The 22,211-nt window shown below is 32.5% G+C and overlaps 2 protein-coding genes and 1 long non-coding RNA gene across 3 annotated transcripts; 1 reads left to right on the top strand and 2 right to left on the bottom strand.

The window, feature by feature from the left end:
* Positions 1-2,954: 2,954 nt before the first annotated feature.
* LOC122597878 lies at positions 2,955-7,332 on the bottom strand. Its single transcript, XR_006323488.1, has 3 exons — positions 7,221-7,332; positions 6,908-6,996; positions 2,955-3,166 (listed from the first exon to the last, which is right to left on the bottom strand). It is a non-coding gene; the product is annotated as an uncharacterized LOC122597878 (long non-coding RNA).
* An 8,891-nt stretch (positions 7,333-16,223) lies between these two features.
* On the bottom strand, positions 16,224-16,802 carry LOC122592053 (basic leucine zipper 43-like). Its single transcript, XM_043764267.1, has one exon. The coding sequence runs from the start codon at positions 16,800-16,802 to the stop codon at positions 16,224-16,226; it is 579 nt and encodes a 192-aa protein (XP_043620202.1).
* Positions 16,803-17,271: 469 nt separating this feature from the next.
* Positions 17,272-21,557, top strand: LOC122585152 (ruBisCO large subunit-binding protein subunit beta, chloroplastic-like). The gene is made up of 12 exons (XM_043757261.1): positions 17,272-17,470; positions 17,553-17,678; positions 18,153-18,290; positions 18,387-18,482; positions 18,587-18,826; positions 19,010-19,244; positions 19,408-19,577; positions 20,090-20,167; positions 20,264-20,335; positions 20,413-20,517; positions 20,617-21,052; positions 21,145-21,557. Exons 1-12 carry the CDS (start codon positions 17,321-17,323, stop codon positions 21,165-21,167), a joined length of 1,869 nt encoding a protein of 622 aa, XP_043613196.1. The 5' UTR covers positions 17,272-17,320; the 3' UTR covers positions 21,168-21,557.
* Positions 21,558-22,211: the final 654 nt, after the last annotated feature.

Raw genomic sequence — 22,211 nt, forward strand, 5'->3', positions numbered from 1 at the left:
CTTCAAAGATCCATTTATGGACTTAAGCAAGCATCGAGAAGTTGGAATAAACGGTTTGATGAAGAAATCAAAAAGTTTGGTTTCATTCAAAATCCCGATGAGCCGTGTGTATATCGCAAAGCTAGTGGGAGTAATGTTACTTTCCTTGTCTTGTATGTCAACGACATATTAATCATAGGAAAACACGTTCCAATGTTGCAAGATGTTAAATCCCATCTTGGAAAGTGTTTCGCCATGAAAGATCTAGGAGAAGCGGCATTCATTCTTGGAATCAAAATCTATCGAGATAGATCAAGGCGATTAATTGGACTAAGTCAGAGTGCTTATATTGATAAGATCTTGAAGCGATTCAAGATGGAGAACTCTAAGCGTGGGTCTATACCTATGCAAGAAAAACTTAGTTTATCTATCAAACAAGGTGCTTCTACGCCTAGTGAGGTAGAGCGTATGAGTAGAATCCCTTATGCTTCGGCTGTAGGATCTATTATGTATGCGGTTAGATGCACTAGACCCGATGTGGCGTTCGCGCAAAACATCGTGAGCCAATATCAACAGAATCCCGGTGAAAGCCATTGGATTGCTGTTAAAAATATTCTAAAGTACCTACGAGCTACTAAAGATATATTTTTGGTGTATGGAGGAAATCCAGACTTAGAGCTCAAAGTGACCGGATACTGTGATGCTGGATTTCAAACTGATAAAGATGACACGAAGTCTCAATCAGGATTCGTCTTCGTTTTAAACGGAGGAGCTGTGGACTGGAAAAGCAAGAAGCAAACCACAGTCGCCATGTCTGCAACAGAGTCTGAGTACATTGCCGCCTCAGAAGCCGCAATGGAAGCAGTCTGGATAAGGAAGTTCATTAGCGGGCTCGACGTGATCGCCTCAAATGAATTACCCACTGATTTGTACTGTGATAATTCCGGTGCATTAATCATTGCCAACGAACCCGGAGTTCAGAAAGGTGCCAGACATTATGCTAGGCGATATCACTATGTTCGAGAGCAAATCGAACTAGGAGAGATCAATCTACTCAAAGTTCACACAGATTTTAACTTAGCTGATCCTTTCACGAAAGCTTTGTCTAGGCCCAAGCTTGAAAGGCATGCCGATGGCATAGGACTTAAATTAGCTAGTTATTTCATGTAAATCTGTTGTTCGGTATTTGGATAAGGGATGTTAAACAATTTATATTTTCTATAATGAAATAAAGTACATGATATGTTTGATTTCATTCAATATTAAATTGTGTCCTATATTTGCATGTTTAAATCCTTGAATATTTCGTTTAATATTTTATATGTTATCGAATATTCTAAATTGTCCATTGTCGATTAATTATATGGGAATATAATTAAACAAAGACGAATGTGAATGATTGGTTATATTCTTGGAATATGTAATGGATGGATCCCACCAAACTCACATGATATCCATAGCGGATGCATATCGGACTACCCCACTAACGAGTTATCGCTTTATGGATCGTCGTCATAAGTGAAATTCATAAATGGTTGCTTTTATTGTTCCTTTGACTTGAGATGCAAGTAGGTCAGCATATATGAATCGCACTTACTAGATGTAGTTCTAACTCACCTGTATAAGGGGGTACATAAAGGGCTATTTTCAGAAAGCGTCGTGAAATATGATGACTGACACGTGTAGTCAATATAGGATTTGTTCCTTCGATTTGAAAATTGAAGTATGATACCATTGGCGCCCTCATTGGGACTGATTAAAGATGTTTGCATGGTCGTGCCCAAATAAATCCAGATTGTTCTCGATTATATTTGGTAATCATTAATTAGTTATGAAATGAGAAACATAATCGTTAAATGATGAAATGATCTCGATCCATATTCATATTTAACAAAGGTATCTGAACAAAGGGATAATAAATGTCTTAACCATTTAAACAAGTACTTAAATGTTTTCGGGAGCATTGCGGTGTTGCTAGATGCTTAGCAATGTTATTACCTTCATTCGTTACAAGTTCAAGTGGGAGTTGTTGGAATATGATCACGTAGAATGAACGTATGTCCGGAAAGTATTTAAGCCTACGGGGTCACACCTCAACGTGAATGTTAATATAAATTAATTAATATATTAAATGTAATTTATTGATTAATTTGATCACGAAAATCTAACGGGGGTTCGTTAAAAGAGTTAAAAGTTAACGGTACTTAATTAACGGACTTAACGGAGAAGAGTTGGAATTAAGAAACAATTAGGAAACTTCCCTTGTTTGGTTTCTAAAGGGGGCCGGTCGAATGAGGCTTGGTCATTAAGTTTCCTAAAAGCTATAAATATAAACCTATGTTATTTGTTTTTCACACAATTAAATCCATAGGGTTTTCTCCTCTCTTTCTCTCCTCTCTCTCTCGGCCGAAATCAAAAACCTCAAGGGTTTTGATTTTCGGTTTCCATAGCTAGGAAAAAGGTTTTCGGGTTAGCTAGGTTTTCGGGTTTAAGCAAAGGGTTGTTCGTGATCAAGTACTAGCATACAACGTTCCACCGTTGAGTGTGCAATCGTAGAGAGGTTAAGTTAAACCTTGTTTTGTCTTCAATCTCTCCATATTAAGGTACACATTCTATTCCTTGGTTAATTAGTTAAACTACATAGATCTTGTCTTCCGTTGCATGCTTTGTGATATGTTGTGATAATTAGTTATAAAACCCAACATACATGATATAATAGATCAACGACTTATGTAGATTGCTAGTAGTTTCATTGATATTGATTACATATGAATATGAAGTTTAAGAGCTAAATCAAAGTGATTACGTCATCAGGGACTCATAGTTAGAAAGTAGTTTTGATTTTTAAGTTTTATGGAACATGGGCTTCTAACTCTAGTATTCTGAAATTCACAATGTAAAGAAAATACTATATTTAGGAACTTACCTCAAAGTCTAGGCCTTTTACATTGATTATAGAGATAAGAGATCCGCCATCCATGACTTTTGATTCATGATGTGTTGTTTCAAGATTACAGACCAAAACAATGTTATAGGGATTTCGGCAGAATTCTTTAATAGTTTCCTGGTACCAAGCAAAAGACGCAGTATGGGCTATTCAAGGGTGTTGGCCTCATCCATTTCATCTACAGGCCCGAGAAGAAGTGACAGATCGTTTCAACCGAACTTTTCCAGAGATTGTGAAGTCCTGCATGGGTTCTCAAATTATGGTTGAGGTTCACTGAGTTGTACATCAAATGATCTTGAAAGTACATAGCTCTAAGAGCCTTAAAGTTGATGACTTTGGACATAATCTACTGTCTATTGTGTTTTATAACTAATTATCACAACATATCACAAAGCATGCAGCGGAAGACAAGATCTATGTAGTTTAATTAATTAACCAAGGAATAGAATGTGTACCTTAATATGTAGAGATTGAAGACAAAACAAGGTTTAAGTTAACCTCTCTACGATTGCACACTCAACGGTGGAACGTTGTATGCTAGTACTTGATCACGAACAACCCTTTGCTTAAACCCGAAAACCTAGCTAACCCGAAAACACCTTTTCCTAGCTATGTAAAACCGAAAACCCAAAACCCTTGGGGTTCTTGGTTTCGGTCGAGAGAGAGAGGAGAGAAAGAGAGGAGAAAACCCTATGGATTTAATTGTGTGAAAAACCAAATAACATAGGTTTGTATTTATAGGTTTAGGAAACTTAATGACCAAGTCTTGTAGGGTTTTTAGGCCCTAGTTCGACCGGCCCCCTTAGAAACCAAACAAGGGAAGTTTCCTAATTGTTTCCTAATTCCAACTCTTCTCCGTTAAGTCCGTTAATTAAGTACCGTTAACTTTTAACTCTTTTAATGAACCCCCGTTAGATTTTCGTGATCAAATTAATCAATAAATTACATTTAATATATTAATTAATTTATATTAACATTCACGTTGAGGTGTGACCCCGTAGGCTTAAATACTTTTCGGACATACGTTCATTTTACGTGATTATATTCCAACACTGTCATGCCATATGATATGCCTTGAATACTTTGATCGAACTTCTAACTGCTTCATACTTAATTCCTGAATATCATCAACAAATATGTGATTAGCAATCTGGGTTTCCCCTTTTCAAACTTCCCGTGGAAGTTGTTTACAAAATCGGCAATATCAAACTTATTCTGATCGGACTTCAACTTTATACGCTTGAAATAAAGCATAAATAGTATACATATCTCATCTTGGTCTAAACTTCTTGCTCCATTAAGGGGAGGGAGTGGTCACCCCTCTTCCCCCACCACTAACCAATTAGATTTTGCCACCTCAATTTTCCCCACTTTTCCCCCATCTTCCCCAAATTACTGGCGGCACTTTCCCCCATCTCCATCTCCACCTCATTATTTCTTTTTCATTTATTTTTAATACTATTTCATTTATTTTTTATTTATTTTTAATACTACATTATATAAACTAAAATAAGTTTATATATAAATACAATCAAGAAAAAAAGTTCAAAACATACATATTTGATTACAAAAGGACTGAAATACAACTAAAAATAAACTACAGGGACTAAAACGCAAGTAAAATAATTTTTAGATAAATTAGAGGGACTGAAATACAATTAACAAAAAATAAAAACATAAACAAAAAAAAGTCAGATCTGTTTGTATGCTTCTTCTTCTACAATTCACATATATAAATACATATATCTATATAAAGCTTCCATGGAACTTTTTTTTTTATAAAAAAATGAAACAACCGTTAGTGGGCCCCCTCTCTTTCTCCACCAATCACGACTCTCCTCTCTCTTCCCACCTCTCTCTCTCTCTCCTTCTCCCCCCACGCGGGCTTCTTCCCCCCCAAAAACCTTTCTCTCTCCTGCGGTGTTTCACCGGCGGCGGTGTTACTCCGCGGCCCCGCACTCCCTTCCTCGCACCCACTCCCTCCCCCCTTAGAGGACTTGACATACTTTGCCCAGGACAATCTATCACTACTGACACTTTATAATTTTTGTGATTATTTTAGAAAACATCACTTGAGACCTAACTTAATTTGTAAGTCTCGGTTTCATTAGCTGCCAATGAAAAGATTCAAAACGCCTCAGTAAAACATGTCTTCCAATTTTATCTTCCAAAGTCCAAGTAGATAAGTAGATTCTCAATTTAAGGCCCACTCATCTGTTAGTATTACATCAAATTATTATACTTTTTTTTTCTTTTTTGAACGCCAGAAACCTATTATACTCTTACTATATTTTTATTCTTTTTTGAAATGTGTGGATCATTTGCTCGTAACAGATGATCTAGCTTACGTTGTCTTAACCAAGTTCATGTTAGAGAGCCCTCTCACCTTCAATACCTAGTAGCTAGGAGGAGAAACCCTCAATTAAACCATCTGAAGGCACGACGTTTAATTTGGATAAAACATTGTCCCCTCTACAGGACTCAAACTTGTTTCACTAGAGGACTTTAAATGTGAAATTCCTTTAATTGTCTTTCTCATGTATCGAACTCGAGACCTCCAGCACATAAAGCTGGTGCTCAACTATTGAACTATAATGAGAAGTACTTAATTAGTTAATTATACTCTTATTATATAATTGTTAAAGTTAATTACTTAAATGGTATCTAACATTTATTTGATATTGCCGGTTTCATATCAAACATTTAGTTATTACATGGATAATACCCAACGTTTTAAAATTCCACTCGGACCATAACTAGACCAAAACAACGTTAGTTGACCGTCAACCCCCCACGTGATTTGCACTTGAGGGGTAAAAATGTATTTTCACGTTTCTTAATTACTTAAATGGTATGTAACGTTTGCTCGATATTGCTCATTTCATACCTAATGTTTAAATATTACTTTTTTAATTTTTTTTGAAAGGTGAATTTCGCTTGAAGCTTCGTATCGCGATTCGAAAGCGAAAGGTCTAGCATACGTTGTCTTTTTTTTTAGTGGAATTAAATATTAATTAAACAAATAAAATGCTAGTAAGAAACTATCTAATACGAAAGGGTACACGGTCTTATCCAAATTAAACCCGAATACCCGTTGCATTGCCACCTATACAAAGTGACCTAACCGACATTTCGATGTTTCAACCCCAATGGTTGCTTCTTTAAGCACTATTTAAATGAGTACTTTCTTTTTGGTACCAAATTCACAAGAATCTTACATAGCACAAATGCTTCTATTTGTATAGTCTGTATATATACGCTACAATTATCAACGAGAACTACAATTTAGTACTTAGCAACTCGTTTCTTAGTTCAAACCAATTCAGTATGAGCAAAAAACAAAAATATGAACTTAACACACACAAACCAATTAATTTCAAGCACACACACACAATATATATGTGACTTCATACGGATGTCGATCTCCGCTTTCTTTGCTTTTGTCACAAACATTATCACAACTATATTCAACGTATTAACTAGCTTCTACATTCTGTGCTTTCATCAGCTTATTAGTAACACTAATATGCGGAAAAAATTAAAGTAGTGAAAGCGAAAAATATACTACCTAGCCTGACTTGACAACGTACGTTACTCACATACTCATTGTCATAATTATGGACGTTGTGAACGCGAACAAAAGCACGCATGTAGCAGAAGTATAGAATAGATATATGTAAATATCAAATCTAGATCGTCTCATATCAATAAGTGCAAATTTAGCAAAAAATTGACTCGAAATCAGATCGTAAATACAATTCATTTAGAGGCTAATAATGAACCTATGTGTAACGCCCCAAAATTTGAAATCCTTTATTTATTTATTTAAAATTTTAAATAACCATTTCAAATATAATATGTAAATATATTAAAACATAGATCATCTCAAAAAAAAATAATTATTATAACATCGAAATAAATAATTTTAATTATCGTGGGTGTACATGAGTAACCAAAGCACAAATATAAGGGATGACTAACCTATAATGGCGAATATGTTACAGGTTGTCACCACCTTGAAAGCAACTTCTACACACCAATCCTCTTATTATCTTAGTCTCTTGGGTTGTCTATGAAAAATTTTATCAAAATTTTAACTTCAGTTTTTATTATGGATAAGAAATAGACAAAACACAAATACATCACAATTAAACATGATGTCTATATTAATTTCTCAAGATTGATAGTATTTCTTTTAAAAGTTTAATAAAGTAATAAGTTCGATCACTTGAAAAAAAAAAACAAACAGACATCGACTTAGTATAAAGATGATTTTAAGGTAGAAATTACTTACCAAAACTTTTACCAAAGTGTCAAACCCGAGATTGAACTCTAGGATGAGTTCTTGCACTTGAATATACCCGAATCTTACTTGAAACAATGGTGTTGGAGCAAGAATTTCAGAGAGAGAGAGAAAGAGAGAGTTTTGTGTGTTCTTGACTTCTTATAACTATTAGATAACTATTAGAGAGAGAGAAAAAGATAAGGAAATGGATAGGATAAGGTTGGGTGGGTTATGAGTCTATCATCATATTTTTAAGTGGGATAGGATAGAATAAGGCTGGGTGGGTCATGGGTCTTGTTTCATATTTTTAGATAGGATAGAATAAGGTTGGGTGGGTCATGGGTCCCGTTTCATATTTTTAGGAAGGGAGTAAGGCTGACATAACAGGTTCGACACGACTTGTTAAGACACGAACCTGTTAAGACACGAACATATTAAGGTTAAACACGAACACGACCTGTTAACTAATCGTGTCAATTTTTTCAAACACGAACACGATACGAAAACTACAGGTACACCTGTTAAAAACATGTTAAAAAACCTGTTAAACTTTTTCTCTCTTTATAGGGGATGTAAACATATATTCATATTTGTATACATATAATGTCTTTATATTTATATTAAATTGATGTATCTAGAGATGTATACATAAATACATATATCCAAAACCGATCAATATACAAACAAATCTATACCAAAACCAGAATCTATACAAACGCTGAAACGCATCTTTTCAAAACATTTTCAGATTCATAAAAATATAAACCCTAGATCTATAGAAATATAAAGATGAAGAAAAAATATAGAGATGAAGAAAAATAAGCGTAGATCTATAAAGGAAAAAAAAAGAGCGATTTGGTGGTGTAGACTGTAGAAGACGGTGATTGTTGTTTCCAATCGAAACCACGACGCTGATAAGGTGGCGATATCTCCGTCGACTAGCGGGTCTACCAGAATCTGGTTTCAATAGTGGAGATATTTACTCAAAGAATATCTTTTTATCTTATCATAAGATATATAGATATAAATAGTATGCATATATTTTGAGATTTGATTGAAGATGAGATCTGTTGTTGTGTAAGGAAGAGAAGATTTGGTCAAAGAAAAGATAAGTAAGAAAAGAAAGAGAAATAAAGAGTGGGTGGGTAAGGAAACGAGAAAAGTGGGTCAGGTGCATTTTTACTACTTCATATATTATGTCTTAGTGTTTTAATAATTAATAATAATAATAATATATGATATAGTGTATGTTAACATGTCTTTAACCTGTCTAACGGGTCCGAACCTGTGAAGACAATGTCTTAACAGATCCGGATCTGTTAAGACACAAAACCTGTTAAGAACAGGTCGTGTCGTGTTAACAGGTTTCGTGTCAAAATTGCCAGCCTTAGAAGGGAGGAAGAGAAATGTAAAATATGATAAGGTTGGGTGGGTCATGGTCTCATTTCATATTTTTAGTCCATTAAACATCGTATATCATTGTATAGCTGAATAAAATGATCAATTGACATCATATGAACTCAATGCACACAAATGACTTCTAAAATGACATCAAATAAATTACTAAATACAAGTGTTAGTTAAATTGTACAATTAGTCAACGGGTCAAAATTCAAAAGTCACGAATGTTACACTTAGTGATATTACATCTTTTTAGCGGCGTTTATTGAAAGTAATCACCATATTGTTTTTTTTTTTTTTACTTAGTTGAAATATTTCATAATCGCTTTCAATGCGAGAATAGAGTAATGATTCACATCTATTTTCTACATTCTTTTCATTTAAAAATATACTTAACTTTTCAATATCATTTGTAAAGAGTTATTGGTTCATAGATAATCATATAAATATTTGATACGTGTTATCAATACTTATGCATGTATATAGTATTATAAAACATTAAAATGTTATTAGTTTGATATGTTCATCCCACGTATTGTGCAGAATAATGATTGATATCGACTATTTTATACATATTCATTTATGCGATATCATTCATTTTATTTTTAGATGCTTATTTTATAGACTTTCAATACTTAATAAATGATTTACTTGAATTATAGGTCATATACGACGAAGTATAACAAAAAGTTTAAAATCAGTTGTTTTTAACTCAAGTTTTGTACTACATATTATGAGTCAAATGAGAACAAAGCTCAAGATTATATGACATGGAAGAAATTGTGTTTGGGTTCAGCTGGAAGGAACTTTGGTCGCGTTCGTGGGCTTCCAAACACAAAGAAAAAAAAAAGAGGTGATAGCGTGGGCTTCTGCCCTTGGTGGAGCTCGTGGGCTATAATCCAAAAAGACAAAAGAGTTATGAAACTCTTTGTTATGAAATTGAAATAACAAAGTCGGTTGAGAAAGTCTACCGTGAGTGGAGGAGCCGCAAAAGACAAAAGAATTTTACTTTGTTTTTGGTTTTCGGCTTTTCGCAAAGGCAGTCCTTTCTTGGGTTTTATATTCTGTCGAACATCAACAAAATTGTAATTTTTTAATGCCTTTTACATATTATTTTTCTAGATTCATCACTAAGTAGATATATATATATATATATATATGTGGGGGGAAGAGAATATGAGGCTATTAGATATCTAAGTTGAGTGAAAAACCTTTCACATACATTTTTTTAAACCATAAAAATTATGGGGGCAAAACATTTATTCAAAATATTAAAATATTGGTATGTGAGGGGTTTTTCACCCAAGTTGGATGCATAACAGCCCCATACTCATGTTTTTTTCTCTCTCTCTCTATATATATATATTTATATATTATAAATAAAGAATTTATTTACTTGTTTTTCATAATTAAAATGGGATATTACACTATGTTGTCTTTAGTATAGAGTAAGTAAGTGGGTAAACACTCAGTGTCGTCTTCTACGTGTTTTGGGTCCCAATACTTTGATGTCGGTGTATATATAGGGTGAGGTGTAGATAGCCTTACCTCAAATCAGATTGTAATTTAATCATATATACTTTTATTTTCAAATCAGATGTTCACGTCAAAAATTAACTGGTGACTAACGACGAAAACTAACGACATTACCTTTATCAAAAACTTTTTAAAAATGAAAGCCCTTTAATAGTCAAAAATTAAATAGGTTCCTCTTATTAGAAATTTTGAATAAAAATGTTAACCTTTTAAGGATTTTTCCTTTAATTTTTTAAGCAATAATTTGACCATTTAAAACATGGTTTATATAGTGTATACAAATTTCATTTTGGGATCATGCAAAAAAGACTACATATCTGTATGATCGATTAAGAATGAATTTGTCACTACCGGTTAGCTTTGTCATTAATCGAGTTACTTTCTAACCAACTCGTGTAATATTATTTTCTTAAGTACGAAATTTCTAATCAGGTTTCTTTTTTATTAGGTTGAATTCTTCTCGTTTTTTTGTTAAAAGATAAAGATAAGTTTAACAAATTAATGCTAATGCCATAAGCCCATTTAGACTAGCTATTGACTATTGGATTGAATCAGACTAACTCAATCTTAAATTTCGAATGCTGTGTATTATCGCACATATCACACTACAACCTAACCCTCCATAAAAAACCAATAATGTCAAAATATTTTGAATACCTATGCATACGTATATAAACACACAAGTCGTCTCGATCTGCCTAATCAAGATAAATTCGAGTCTTGATGTATACCAGTAATTAAGAGCAAATTTAACAGTCGTATTCGTTGCTTTCTAGCTATACTATAAATCTTTAATACATATAATAGAGATTATGCAAGTTTCTTGTCGGTAATGGAGAAACTAAGTAAGATGATCGAACTAGACCACTTTTATGGTTGAGCTAGGTTTGATTTAAAAGATACGGTAGGCACAAGCATTCTACTTGTCACAATATTTATAGATTGGATATATGTGGCTTGAATTAATTCAAGAATACTTACTCTGGCTTCCATCTATCTCATCTTTAAGGATTATTAAATTAAAATCTTCCACATATGCGACAAATTAGCACATGTAATTGTAAACCTTAATTGTCAAGTCCCATTGCTTTGCGATTGGTTACTTTTTAGCGATTAATTACTTAATTAGTCCAACTGATAGAAAATTAAAGGGTGTTTATCATTGTAGATTAATTAGCTCCTTTCCATTATTACCTTAAAATAAGTGATTATATATCTAGATGAGTTTGATTTATAGGTGAGAAAATAAAGGCAGAAAGATGGTTTCTTTTTCATTAACTTTTGAAAAAATATAAAAGTTATAAATTTTTTATACTTGTAATGTAAAGAAAAAATGTTCACACTTGTGAATGTTGAGGTAAAATAATAAGACCAAATTTCTTCAAACGAGAGGAGCATAAAAAAACCAAGTGTTACAAATTAACTCTCATACTTTTAATGTGAAAATATTCATTTATTTATTTATTTATTTGAAAGTAAACTTCATTCACAACAGCCCCGGCAAATCGCCGGCGACAAATATTTACAAGTATTATAACTTTAAGTTATTTATACTTTTAATTTTGAATATTTTATATAATACATATATAAGTGTGAGAAATTATAACTTTAAAAAATTATCCACATTTCTTTATGTAAACTTTTTGCATCAAATTTATAGATTTTTTTTCACATTTCATTAAAAGTGTGAAAAATATGTGTGGACAAATGACATTTTTATTGTAGTGTTTTTATTTATTTTTTTAAAAAAAAGAAAGATAAGAATAGAAAATGTGTACTCTATGACTTTGGACAAATGAAATTAGAAAACCATCGTAATTTTTGCACTTAACATCATAGAATTTTTTTTTTTACATTACGTTGTAAGTAGTAGATATATATAACTGTAATATAATTGTCACAAATGGATCACTAACCTTTTATGTAACCCATTTATATATATTAAATTGTAGGCATATATAGTTTTACATTCTCCTAAAAATGGAAAAGTATACTATTTATTAGTAGCGTTTTCGATCGTATATAAAGAAACATATTTTACATACTCGATCAGTGTGCCTTTAAAGAACAATTGGTGTTAAATGTGTGGTTGTAAACAATTGGGAGAACCTAGATTTGGTAAAATTAATCAAAAGTTGCCTACTAATTTATCCAAATAAGATTGCTTTAAGAATAATTAACCTTAATAATATGACCCGTATGAGGCACGGATGTTAACAATGAGCTTTTATATCCAATTAAAGATAGTATTTGACATTGTTACCTTATCATCTAGTACTATACTTGTAAAAAAGATTATATTTTATTAGTTAATTCTATTATTTAATCAGAGGGTCATATTTCGATCATACAAGTTGCTTACATAATCTATGCAGTTGTTTGATGAGATTGTACTTGTTTCCAAATTAAATTTTGTATTAATTCCCAAAACTGTGATTTGGAAAACATGTTATAACATGCCCCGTAAAAAGGCATTTTTGATTTATGAATACTAGACGAATACTTGCCCGGATCGACGGCAATAATGTTAGCGACAACATGATGATGGCGGTGATTGGTATTGGCTGTGAATAGTTTTTATAAAAGAAATAACTTTTTATTTTTGGTGATGTTGAAACTTGTGTAATATTTATACATAACATCCTTTAAAATATTTTTATCAACATTATCCTTTAACATTAATAATTTATTACATTATCAATCAATGTCGGCTTAAATATTTAAATGGCCTTAAAGCGAACTCTATTTTGGAGGCCTAGTTAGTATACAAAACAAAAAAAGGTACGTATTTTTTTCCTGAAGGGATAGCAATATATTAATAGGCGCTTAAGTTTTTTTTTTTTTTTCATGATAGTATTAGCCTAAATGGCCAAATTAATATATGTATACTAAGCTCACTTTACAGTTTATAAAATATGGAGATCCAGGAAAAATAGGGGCCCAAAGCGGCTGCTTATCCATTTATTAGTATTAAGCCGACTTTGCTATCAATCATTGATTTTTTACAATATTTTCATTAACTTTTTACATCAATACTCGACAACGTCTCCGCCACCAACAGTCACTCCATCATCACACCATCGGCGAGACAACCATCATCGCATTGCGAGAGTAATGTGCTAATATACCTTAAGTAGCTTCACATAATTACGTGCAACTATAAATTAATTCGGAGTATAAAGATTTTCTAGTTCCAATTATATATGCTTAATTAAAATTAAATATTATAATCATATGCTTAATTTTCCGATATAATAAATATAGCCTTAGGTAGTTAGGTACAAATGTACAATAACGTACGTACACGAGAGTTTAATTAGGTGGCTCCGAAACATTAATTTATCCAATTACTTAGTTAACATATATATAATATTATATGTATGTGGACAGTGTTAGAGCAACCTCGTTCCTCGTACATGGTAGGCACAAAAAGGTTTAGCCAAATCTAACCAATAATATACATTTTTAAGATCGCTAATATGTGGCGTCATCTTAAAGATAGAGTAGAGTTGGAAGTGCTCTCTGACTCGTGAATATTAATATTCCTTCATCAATATCATATATGTTGAAAAAGGTAAATGTTAATTTTAACATGATAAGAGTTGAATTAATTAAGTAATCGATTATACAAGTAGTGGAGCTAGATGTATATGTTAGTCTCTAAACATATATATACGGAGTAACAAGTTGATGAATTAGGAGTAGTTAAAAAGTCGATCCTCACAAGCTAGGTACATTTATTTTATTTTAGCCAACATCTCGATCACTAACAATAATGTCGCTTGATTTTTGGCGTCTATATATAATAGAAAAATGCTAAAACGCCAACCGGTTAGTTTTTTACGATGTATCGAATAAGGCAAAGATGACGCTTTAAAGGACTAGAAGTATAAATTTCTATATATAATAAAACAAGATTGTTTTCTATAAATATTTTTAGAAAGTTTTTGATGTGGCAAATCCCCTTAAATTTTTTTATTTAATTATGATATCATATTTATAAAATAGAAAAAGCCTTTTACATCTTTAATAAAAGTATTAATCATTTATGTAAAGAAAAAAAAAATTCATTCTTAGATAATATTTGTCTTTTTTTATTTACTTAATGGAGTAGTCATTTTTATTTTAAAAATTATTATTGTGTTAGTGATTTATTAACTATATAATTATTGTGTTAGTTGAATTATTAGATTTATATCAAGTTAATCATTTATATAAAGAAAAAAAAATCTCTCTTAGATAATATTTGTCTTTTTTTTATTAATGCAATAGTTATTTTTATTTTAAAAATTATTATTATGTTAGTGATTTATTAACTATATAGTTATTGTGTTAGTTGAGTTATTAGATTTATATCAAGTCATAACGCTTTAATTACAAACATTATATATATATTTTTTTAATATATATTTTATAATTTTAAAATTTTAATTAACATGTCCGGGTTTACCCGAGTTGATTAACTAGTAAATAATTAAAACAAACGTGTCTTCTCACATTTACGACTACTCGTTTCATTCTTTGACGACTTTATCACAAATGTCTTAATTTAACGAAGAAGTTATATTTACCAAGGGAGATCAAATTGCCTTTATTGGTACATTGGTTTTATTGCTAAAGATCAATAGATAATTAACATATTAATTGAACATTTTTCTAAAGCTTTTATATTATACTAGGTCTTTTACCCGCACGATGTGTGGTTGCTTAAAAGTATAGTTGAATTAAGTCGGCTAAAAGTTTAGAATGTCAACAATTATTAGTAATTTGTTTTTGCGTTTTATATACACTGATAAAAACTCATCTAAATATTATGTGGTGGCATCATGTATTCATACGTTTAACTTGTAGTTTTTGATGATAATTTATCAGTTTAAAGAAAGTTTTCACAATCTTAAAACCCTTTAGATTTTATCATGTTAACTATAACATTTGTTACTTGAAATCATATAAATTTTAACAAATCATTTGATATTCTGTTGCGGTTGTGATTTTATTAACTAAATAAAATGGTGAATTTATTATGAATATATATTGTAATTTGAAAGTGATCGAGTTTTACAATTGAAAACATATATTAGAGATATTTATTATTAAATAATATTGTAAAAAAATTATAAAGATGACACATAAGCTTTTATCCCATGTGTCAATTTTAAAAAATAACTTTAAATTGAAGATGTCTTTAGAAAGCTAGGATTCCTACTGTTTTAATATGTATATAGATAAGTAGTTTTGTTAGTGATCGATTTTGTGGTCTGCATATTGTAATTAAGGCTTTTATACAAGGCCTCTAAGGGCTTGTTTGTTTTAAGTGATTAAATGGAGAAAGTGACTAAATGGATATACAATGTCTGTATAGATTAAGTCAATATAGTTATTTTTTGGTTTATTAAGTCAAAAACAAACATATTTTCTTGACTTAATGAATTAAAACAACTAAAATTAAGTCATAACTTTTTAATTAAGAGTTTATTAAACACCACCTAAGTACCCAAGGGCCTACATAAAAGGTTTTGAAATAATAGCATGCATGAGCATACTAGTTAGATTGCATACATTTAAGTGAAAGTTATGTTTTAATTTTATGATCTAATCGATGTATGTACTAAAATATTACGAGTACATCTTGTTTCACTTTTCTAATTCAACACGTTTTAATTAATACGATTATAACTTTCACATAACACAATAAGGACATGTGAACACACATATATCCATCGTGATACACTTAATCAATACTTTCTAAATTCTACAGTAGGGGTGTTGGAATAATATTTTATTTTAGCAAATACAATGCACAAAATATTATTTTGCATCACGTGACCAAATACAATTGAAATCTAGATAAACAAGAACATTAAGTTCAAATATATATATATATATCTTGTGTCTATTGGCTGGTGACAAATGTATGTGTGCATTGAGAATATAGTTTTCAATTACATGCACCACCGAACAAAAGTAACAAAAAACTTTAATTAGGGGCGACAATTTTTGGCCTTTAGGGATGACAATGACATTTGTCGTCGTCAAAAGCCAATTTTCTTGTAGTGAGTACAATCTAAATGATGATCAACCGATTACAGATCGAAGCAAAGTAGACGAATCGTTGGTATTAGAGCCAACATGAGATCTATGGGATAACGACTGAGCCTTGAGATGATCACTTGTGCAAGAAGTAGGCACAACCTCATCAAGATTATATCCCAAAAAGTGCCCTAAATCTTCTAAAGTAGTGTATGTGTTATTAAGTTGAGCTTCACTAAGCAACTTTTTTAACTCTAGTGTTTCTTTCTTCAATTTGACATTTTCTTGAATAATTTGTTCATGGGACACCAACAACTTGTTAAGTTTAACCATGAGCCCATGGTTTTCGTTCTTGAGTGACATCACTTGGCTGAATAGCTCGTCAAGCTGTCTTTGCTTCCTCACCCTTGACCTCCTAGCTGACTCGCGGTTTGATATCATCCTCCTTAGCTTTCTCTCATTGATGATGTTCATTTGATCACCAGCTTCATCCGAAGTACTCGAGTTGCTTGATACTATTCGAGGTTGATGACATGTTGGATGGAAATCATGAAGTGAGTTTGAGGAAAACTTACACCAAAAATCTTCATATGTTTGAGCTAATAAGTTGTGATTTTGTGACATGTTTTGTTGAAGATATGATGAAAATGTGAGGAAAACCGATGATGAATGGAAGTGTTTTATAGGACGATGAAAGGGTTCACTATGTGAATTAAAAAAGGTAATTAATTAATTACTAATTAGTGGTCTTACGAAAGCTCACGTACGTGTCAGTACTAATCAAGATAAAAACAACTTACTGATTATTTTAGAACATGTGAAAAATATTAATTTATTAATGATTATTTTAAACATTTGAATTTTTATTAGACAATGATGTTATGATTACTTTGTCTATACTTTTGTTCAAACTTTCAAGTTTAATTATAACAACTGTTATATATAAATTGGGCCTTAACCTTAGAAACACCTTAAAACTAGAAGCCCATTTAAAGGCCCAAGTTTCGAAAGGCGCCAAAAAGCAACTTCTTTCTAACAGATAATAAATAGAGTATTGTTTTATTTCCACAAAAACTTTCCATACTTTCTTTCAGTCACGTTATCCTTCCACAATTTCTTCAAGAAACACTTGGAACATAAACATGTCATGTTCTATATCTATAATATCTTGTCCAATATCATTACAAAATCGAAAAGTTAAAAAACTTGCTACTAAATCAATGAGCCCAATTACATCCATGGCTAAAGAAATCCACTTTAATCATGATGGTTCTACCACAACCAAGCTCTTGGTCAGTAGTACACCTTTTTTTCAATGTTTTGTTTTTTGAAATTTTGTATTTTTTGGTGAAATGGAATGCGGTTCGGGTGTAGGCAGGGGTGACCAAGGTGGCTGAGCTAATTGGAGTTACTTTAGGCCCAAAGGGTAGAAATGTGGTGTTGCAAAACAAGTATGGTCCTCCCAAGATTGTTAATGATGGTGAAACTGTTCTCAGAGAGGTTCATTCAATATCTTTTCTTCTTATTTCTTTATAAATATTCGATTTTGTGTAACTATTTGCGTAAAGCTGTCCTGCATTGGTTCCAAAATGTGACTCAGAGATTCTATGTTAAAAATCATGGGGGTAGCGGTGGCCTAGTCATGCATTATCAAGTTGAACTTTCCATGGCAGATATCTTGGGGGCCAGGGAAATTTTTGCAAACGGCCACGCGATACCATGGTTAGGTTATGTACATCTAAGTCAAAGGCCTGCCCTCTTAGGTGTATAACCTGATCAGTGGAAGTCATTCATTTTTTTTTTTTTTGAACGGCATAAGGAAGTCATTCATTTTAGCTCATACTTTTTGAGCCTTGAATGTGTTGCTCAAATGATACCGCCTTAATGACTCTTTGACTCCAGTTACCGATATTTTTTGCTGATTTTGGTTTGAAAAGGTAGAAACAGTAATTGTTCTTTTGATGATTTGTGCAGATTCAACTAGAAGATCCTCTAGAGAATGTTGGTGTGAAACTAGTGAGGCAAGCTGGTGCAAAGACAAATGATCTAGCTGGTGATGGTTCCACCACATCCATTATACTAGCCCATGGCCTCATTTCTGAAGGTGTGAAGGTACAAAACGAAAGGTTAACTTATATATCCATCAAGAATATATATCCTCAAAGGTAGAGATGTCGAGACTTGAACTAAACTTTTGAAGTTATCTAGGTTATTGCTGCAGGCATGAACCCGATACAAATATCACGAGGAATACAAAAAACTGCAGATGCCTTAGTTTTAGAACTCAAGTTGATGTCTAGAGAGGTGATAATTTCTTGTGAAGAAATTTATTCAAATTTTATGCCCAACAAGAATATATATCTGAATATGCCTAAACTTGGCAGTCAAATTTCAAATGCACGTTGTAGGTTGAGGATCATGAGCTCGCAGACGTTGCCACCATTAGTGCAGGTAATGATTTTGAAGTTGGAAATATGATTTCTGAAGCTATGCAACGAGTGGGAAGGGACGGTTTTATCACTATTGAGAAAGGAAATTCTGCTGAGAACACTCTAGAGATAGTAGAGGGGATGCAATATGATCGTGGTTATCTGTCCAAATATTTCAGTGATCGTAGAACTTTGAAAGTAGAATTTCAAGAATGCAAGGTAAGATTTCTTGATTTTACTCCTGCATTTGCAAAAACACTTATAGTTTGATTTTGACTTCACTTGGACTAGTGTTCACTTTAAAAAGTAACAAGTGCATTACATTTTCGTAAAAACTTGAGGAAATGATCAAAAGTTAAAGTCGTCTTAAAATATAAAGGTGTGGAATTTTTTTGATTGCAGTTGCTTTTGGTTGACAAAATAATTACAAATCCGAAAGAGATGTATAGAATTTTGGACATTGCAGTTAAAGGCGCCTTTCCGATTGTGATAATTGCAGAGGGCATTGAGAAGGAAGCTCTGGCTCCAGTAATTCGTAACAAACTAAAGGGCATACTGAAGGCAGCAGCTGTTAAAGCTCCTGCCTTTGGTGAGCGCAAGAGCCACTACTTAGATGACATTGCTATTTTGACTGGAGGTAGTCATTATTATGTCTTAATGGTTTTCTTTTATCAAGTATGACCAGTTGTTCATATACGTCCTTAGGGAATTACCAGAAATGAGTGAAATGTCTAGATTAGATCAACTGCATATGTTGACTAATGCTGACTTACTAACTATGACAAACCATGGTTTTGTAGGAACTGTGATTAGGGATAATGCAGGTTTGACACTTGAAAGGGTCCGAGAGGATATGCTTGGGACTGCAAGTAAAGTGGTCATTACTAAAGACTCTACCCTAATAGTTACTGATGGGAGCACTCAAGCAGCTGTCAAGAAAAGGGTCACTCAAATCCAAAGGCTGGTCGAGGTGAACCACATATTCTAATATGTAGTATTTTTTTGAGTCTGCAATATAGGCAGGCCAGGTAACAGGTCAAATGAATTCAGGTCAAAACAGGTATTCTATGTATGGGTCAAAACCAACTTTTATGTTACCTTTTGTATTTTGTAAATATTTAAAGTAAGTCAGCTTAGGACATAGTAGGCTTCGAATAGATGTTACACGACTTTAGACCAACTTAACCCATTCCTTTCATTTGACCTGTTTATTTCAGCTAACATTCTGCCTTTGATGCGTTATCAATGAGCTAAAACTCAAGTTGACCCATCCGTTATCATAGATAAATGGGTTGAAAATGCCCCTATATATTTACCAAGTATTTTCGAAATTTTCTTGCGAGTTTTAAAAATCCATATCAAGTTCAGAAGTCAAAGTTATTTACTTTGACCATAAAAGTCAGTTTACAGTCTTAAGATCAAAGGGATCACATGTTCTTCTAATTCTATAATGCCATGAACTCTGAACCATTTAGCCTGCAGAACACAGAAGAAAATTTTGATAAAAAAATTCTTAATGAAAGGATAGCAAGGTTGTCTGGAGGGATTGCTATTATAAAGGTAAGCTTGATGGACCTTAAATTTGATAAAAAAAAAAAAAAAAAACTGTGTGTGCGCTCTTAATAATTGGTACGAGTATTATGAATGCATAATTAGGTTGGAGCTCAAACACAAGTTGAATTGAAGGACAAACAGTTAAGGATGGAGGATGCTGTAAATGCAACAAAGGTAGTTTGACTTAGTAATGGTCAACTTGTTGACTTTTTATTACTACTCTGACCCTTCTACAATTTTTTGTAATCAAGGCTGCTATTGAGGAAGGAGTTGTAGTTGGTGGTGGCTGTTGTCTTTTGAGGCTATCTTTAACTATAAGCAAAATTAAAAAGCTTATGGATAATGAAGAGCAGAAGGTAATTACTACAATTATCAGTACATTATCATACTTCATAATGTGTAATCAAACTAATCATTGTCGTTACTAAAAATATATGCTTATTTGTAAAATTAAGATAGGAGCAGATATATTCAAAAGAGCTTTGGAATATCCAGCAAGACGAATAGCCAAAAATGCTGGCATCAATGGTAGCATTGTAATAGAGAAGGTATTGTGTAACAATGACATGAAGTATGGGTACAATGCTGCAAGCAACCGGTATGAAGATCTTATGGCTGCTGGTATAATAGACCCAACCAAAGTAGTGAGATGTTGCATAGAGCATGCAGCATCGGTTGCAAAAACATTTTTGACCTCTGATGCCGTTGTGATTGACACTGATGGACCAGTGCCGGAAGGAATGAGGTTGCCAAAGCATACACCAAAGCAAACACCAATGCCAACACCAATGTCAATGCCAACACCAATGCCAACACCAATGTCAATGCCAACGCCAATGCCAACGCCAATGTCAAAACCAATGTCAATGCCAATGCAAATGCCAACGTCTGGTAATTAACTCGATCCTCACCCAAGTTTTGTGCAGTATATGTGTGTGCGCGCACTTTTCCATTTATGCTAACATTTGTTTGTGGTTACACAGGGATTGGTCCAATGGGTTTTTAATATTCAGTTAGATGTACATAGCCAGTTGTAGAATTGTTTCCAACTGTGAGCCATGAATCTAGAATTGATCTAGCAGCCTTAGGTTGCTAAAGGGACTTGCATATGCAGCTTGATTACTACAAAGTGTGATGTGATCACTAGCTCACAAGGGAAATAAGAAAGCAAATCCATAAGGGGTTTCGAGAAATGCACCAAAGAGGTGTGTTTTAACTTGTTTTCAAGACTCAGATCCAGTTTGCCTGAGAATTCAAGTAGAGAAACCAAGAAAATGTAAGAACTGTTTCTTAATGCTTATCGACCTTTTGGTATACAATAAGGTATTATGTAATTTTTTGGATACGGATAGTATTTAAACTGATTTATATATTACAAACCCAACATCGTTTTCCATGGGTTATGGGACCTAATATCATTTATGATGGTCTGCTTCGAAGTTCTACCTAAGCTAGAAAGGACATCCTCCCTTGCAAAAGTAAGAATTGAACTTTTGACTTCTATCTCCAGAAACAAGGATATTAACCACTCGATCAAAGTCTTGGTGGTGACGGTATATTTAATTTATCAAATTTGGCACACCTCAAAAATATAAAACATGACCAATTATGTTGCACTTTTCACAATATATATCTGTAAAAATTAATCATACAAATCAATGATTTAAACATTTTATTAGAAAATAATTAATCATCCTAAATTTCAACTTAAAAATCCTTTTAAAACACCAAGAATATGACATGGTCATTGACGCCTTTGTACCACACCTTTTTAAATGCATGAATGCATGATAGAATGCGTCTCTACATTTGTAACATTGTATTTATGTGTTAAATGACCTGCCAATAACATAAAATATACTCGTATATAAGGGGAAAGTGAAGGTGCTGCTGTTAGACACCTAAATTTTGTGAAATCCTTCTCACATGCTAGTTTTTTAATTCATAAAAAAAATACCATTATTTATTCATTATACATTTATGGATTAAAAAATTAGTATGTGAGGAGAATTTATCTAACTTAAGTGTGTGAGAACACCTCTTTCATTTT

The sequence above is a fragment of the Erigeron canadensis genome, chromosome 1 (assembly GCF_010389155.1).
Source record: "Erigeron canadensis isolate Cc75 chromosome 1, C_canadensis_v1, whole genome shotgun sequence".
Taxonomy (NCBI): domain Eukaryota; kingdom Viridiplantae; phylum Streptophyta; class Magnoliopsida; order Asterales; family Asteraceae; genus Erigeron; species Erigeron canadensis.

Bases quoted from the DNA above. Each gene is read 5' to 3' on its own strand.
- LOC122592053 (XM_043764267.1), bottom strand. From the start codon at position 16,802: ATGTCACAAAATCACAACTTATTAGCTCAAACATATGAAGATTTTTGG.
- LOC122585152 (XM_043757261.1), top strand. From the start codon at position 17,321: ATGTCATGTTCTATATCTATAATATCTTGTCCAATATCATTACAAAAT. The intron at 17,679-18,152 runs GTTCATTCAATA...TGATTTGTGCAG, and splicing joins GTGAAACTGTTCTCAGAGAG to ATTCAACTAGAAGATCCTCT. The intron at 19,578-20,089 runs GTGAACCACATA...TTTAGCCTGCAG, and splicing joins AAATCCAAAGGCTGGTCGAG to AACACAGAAGAAAATTTTGA.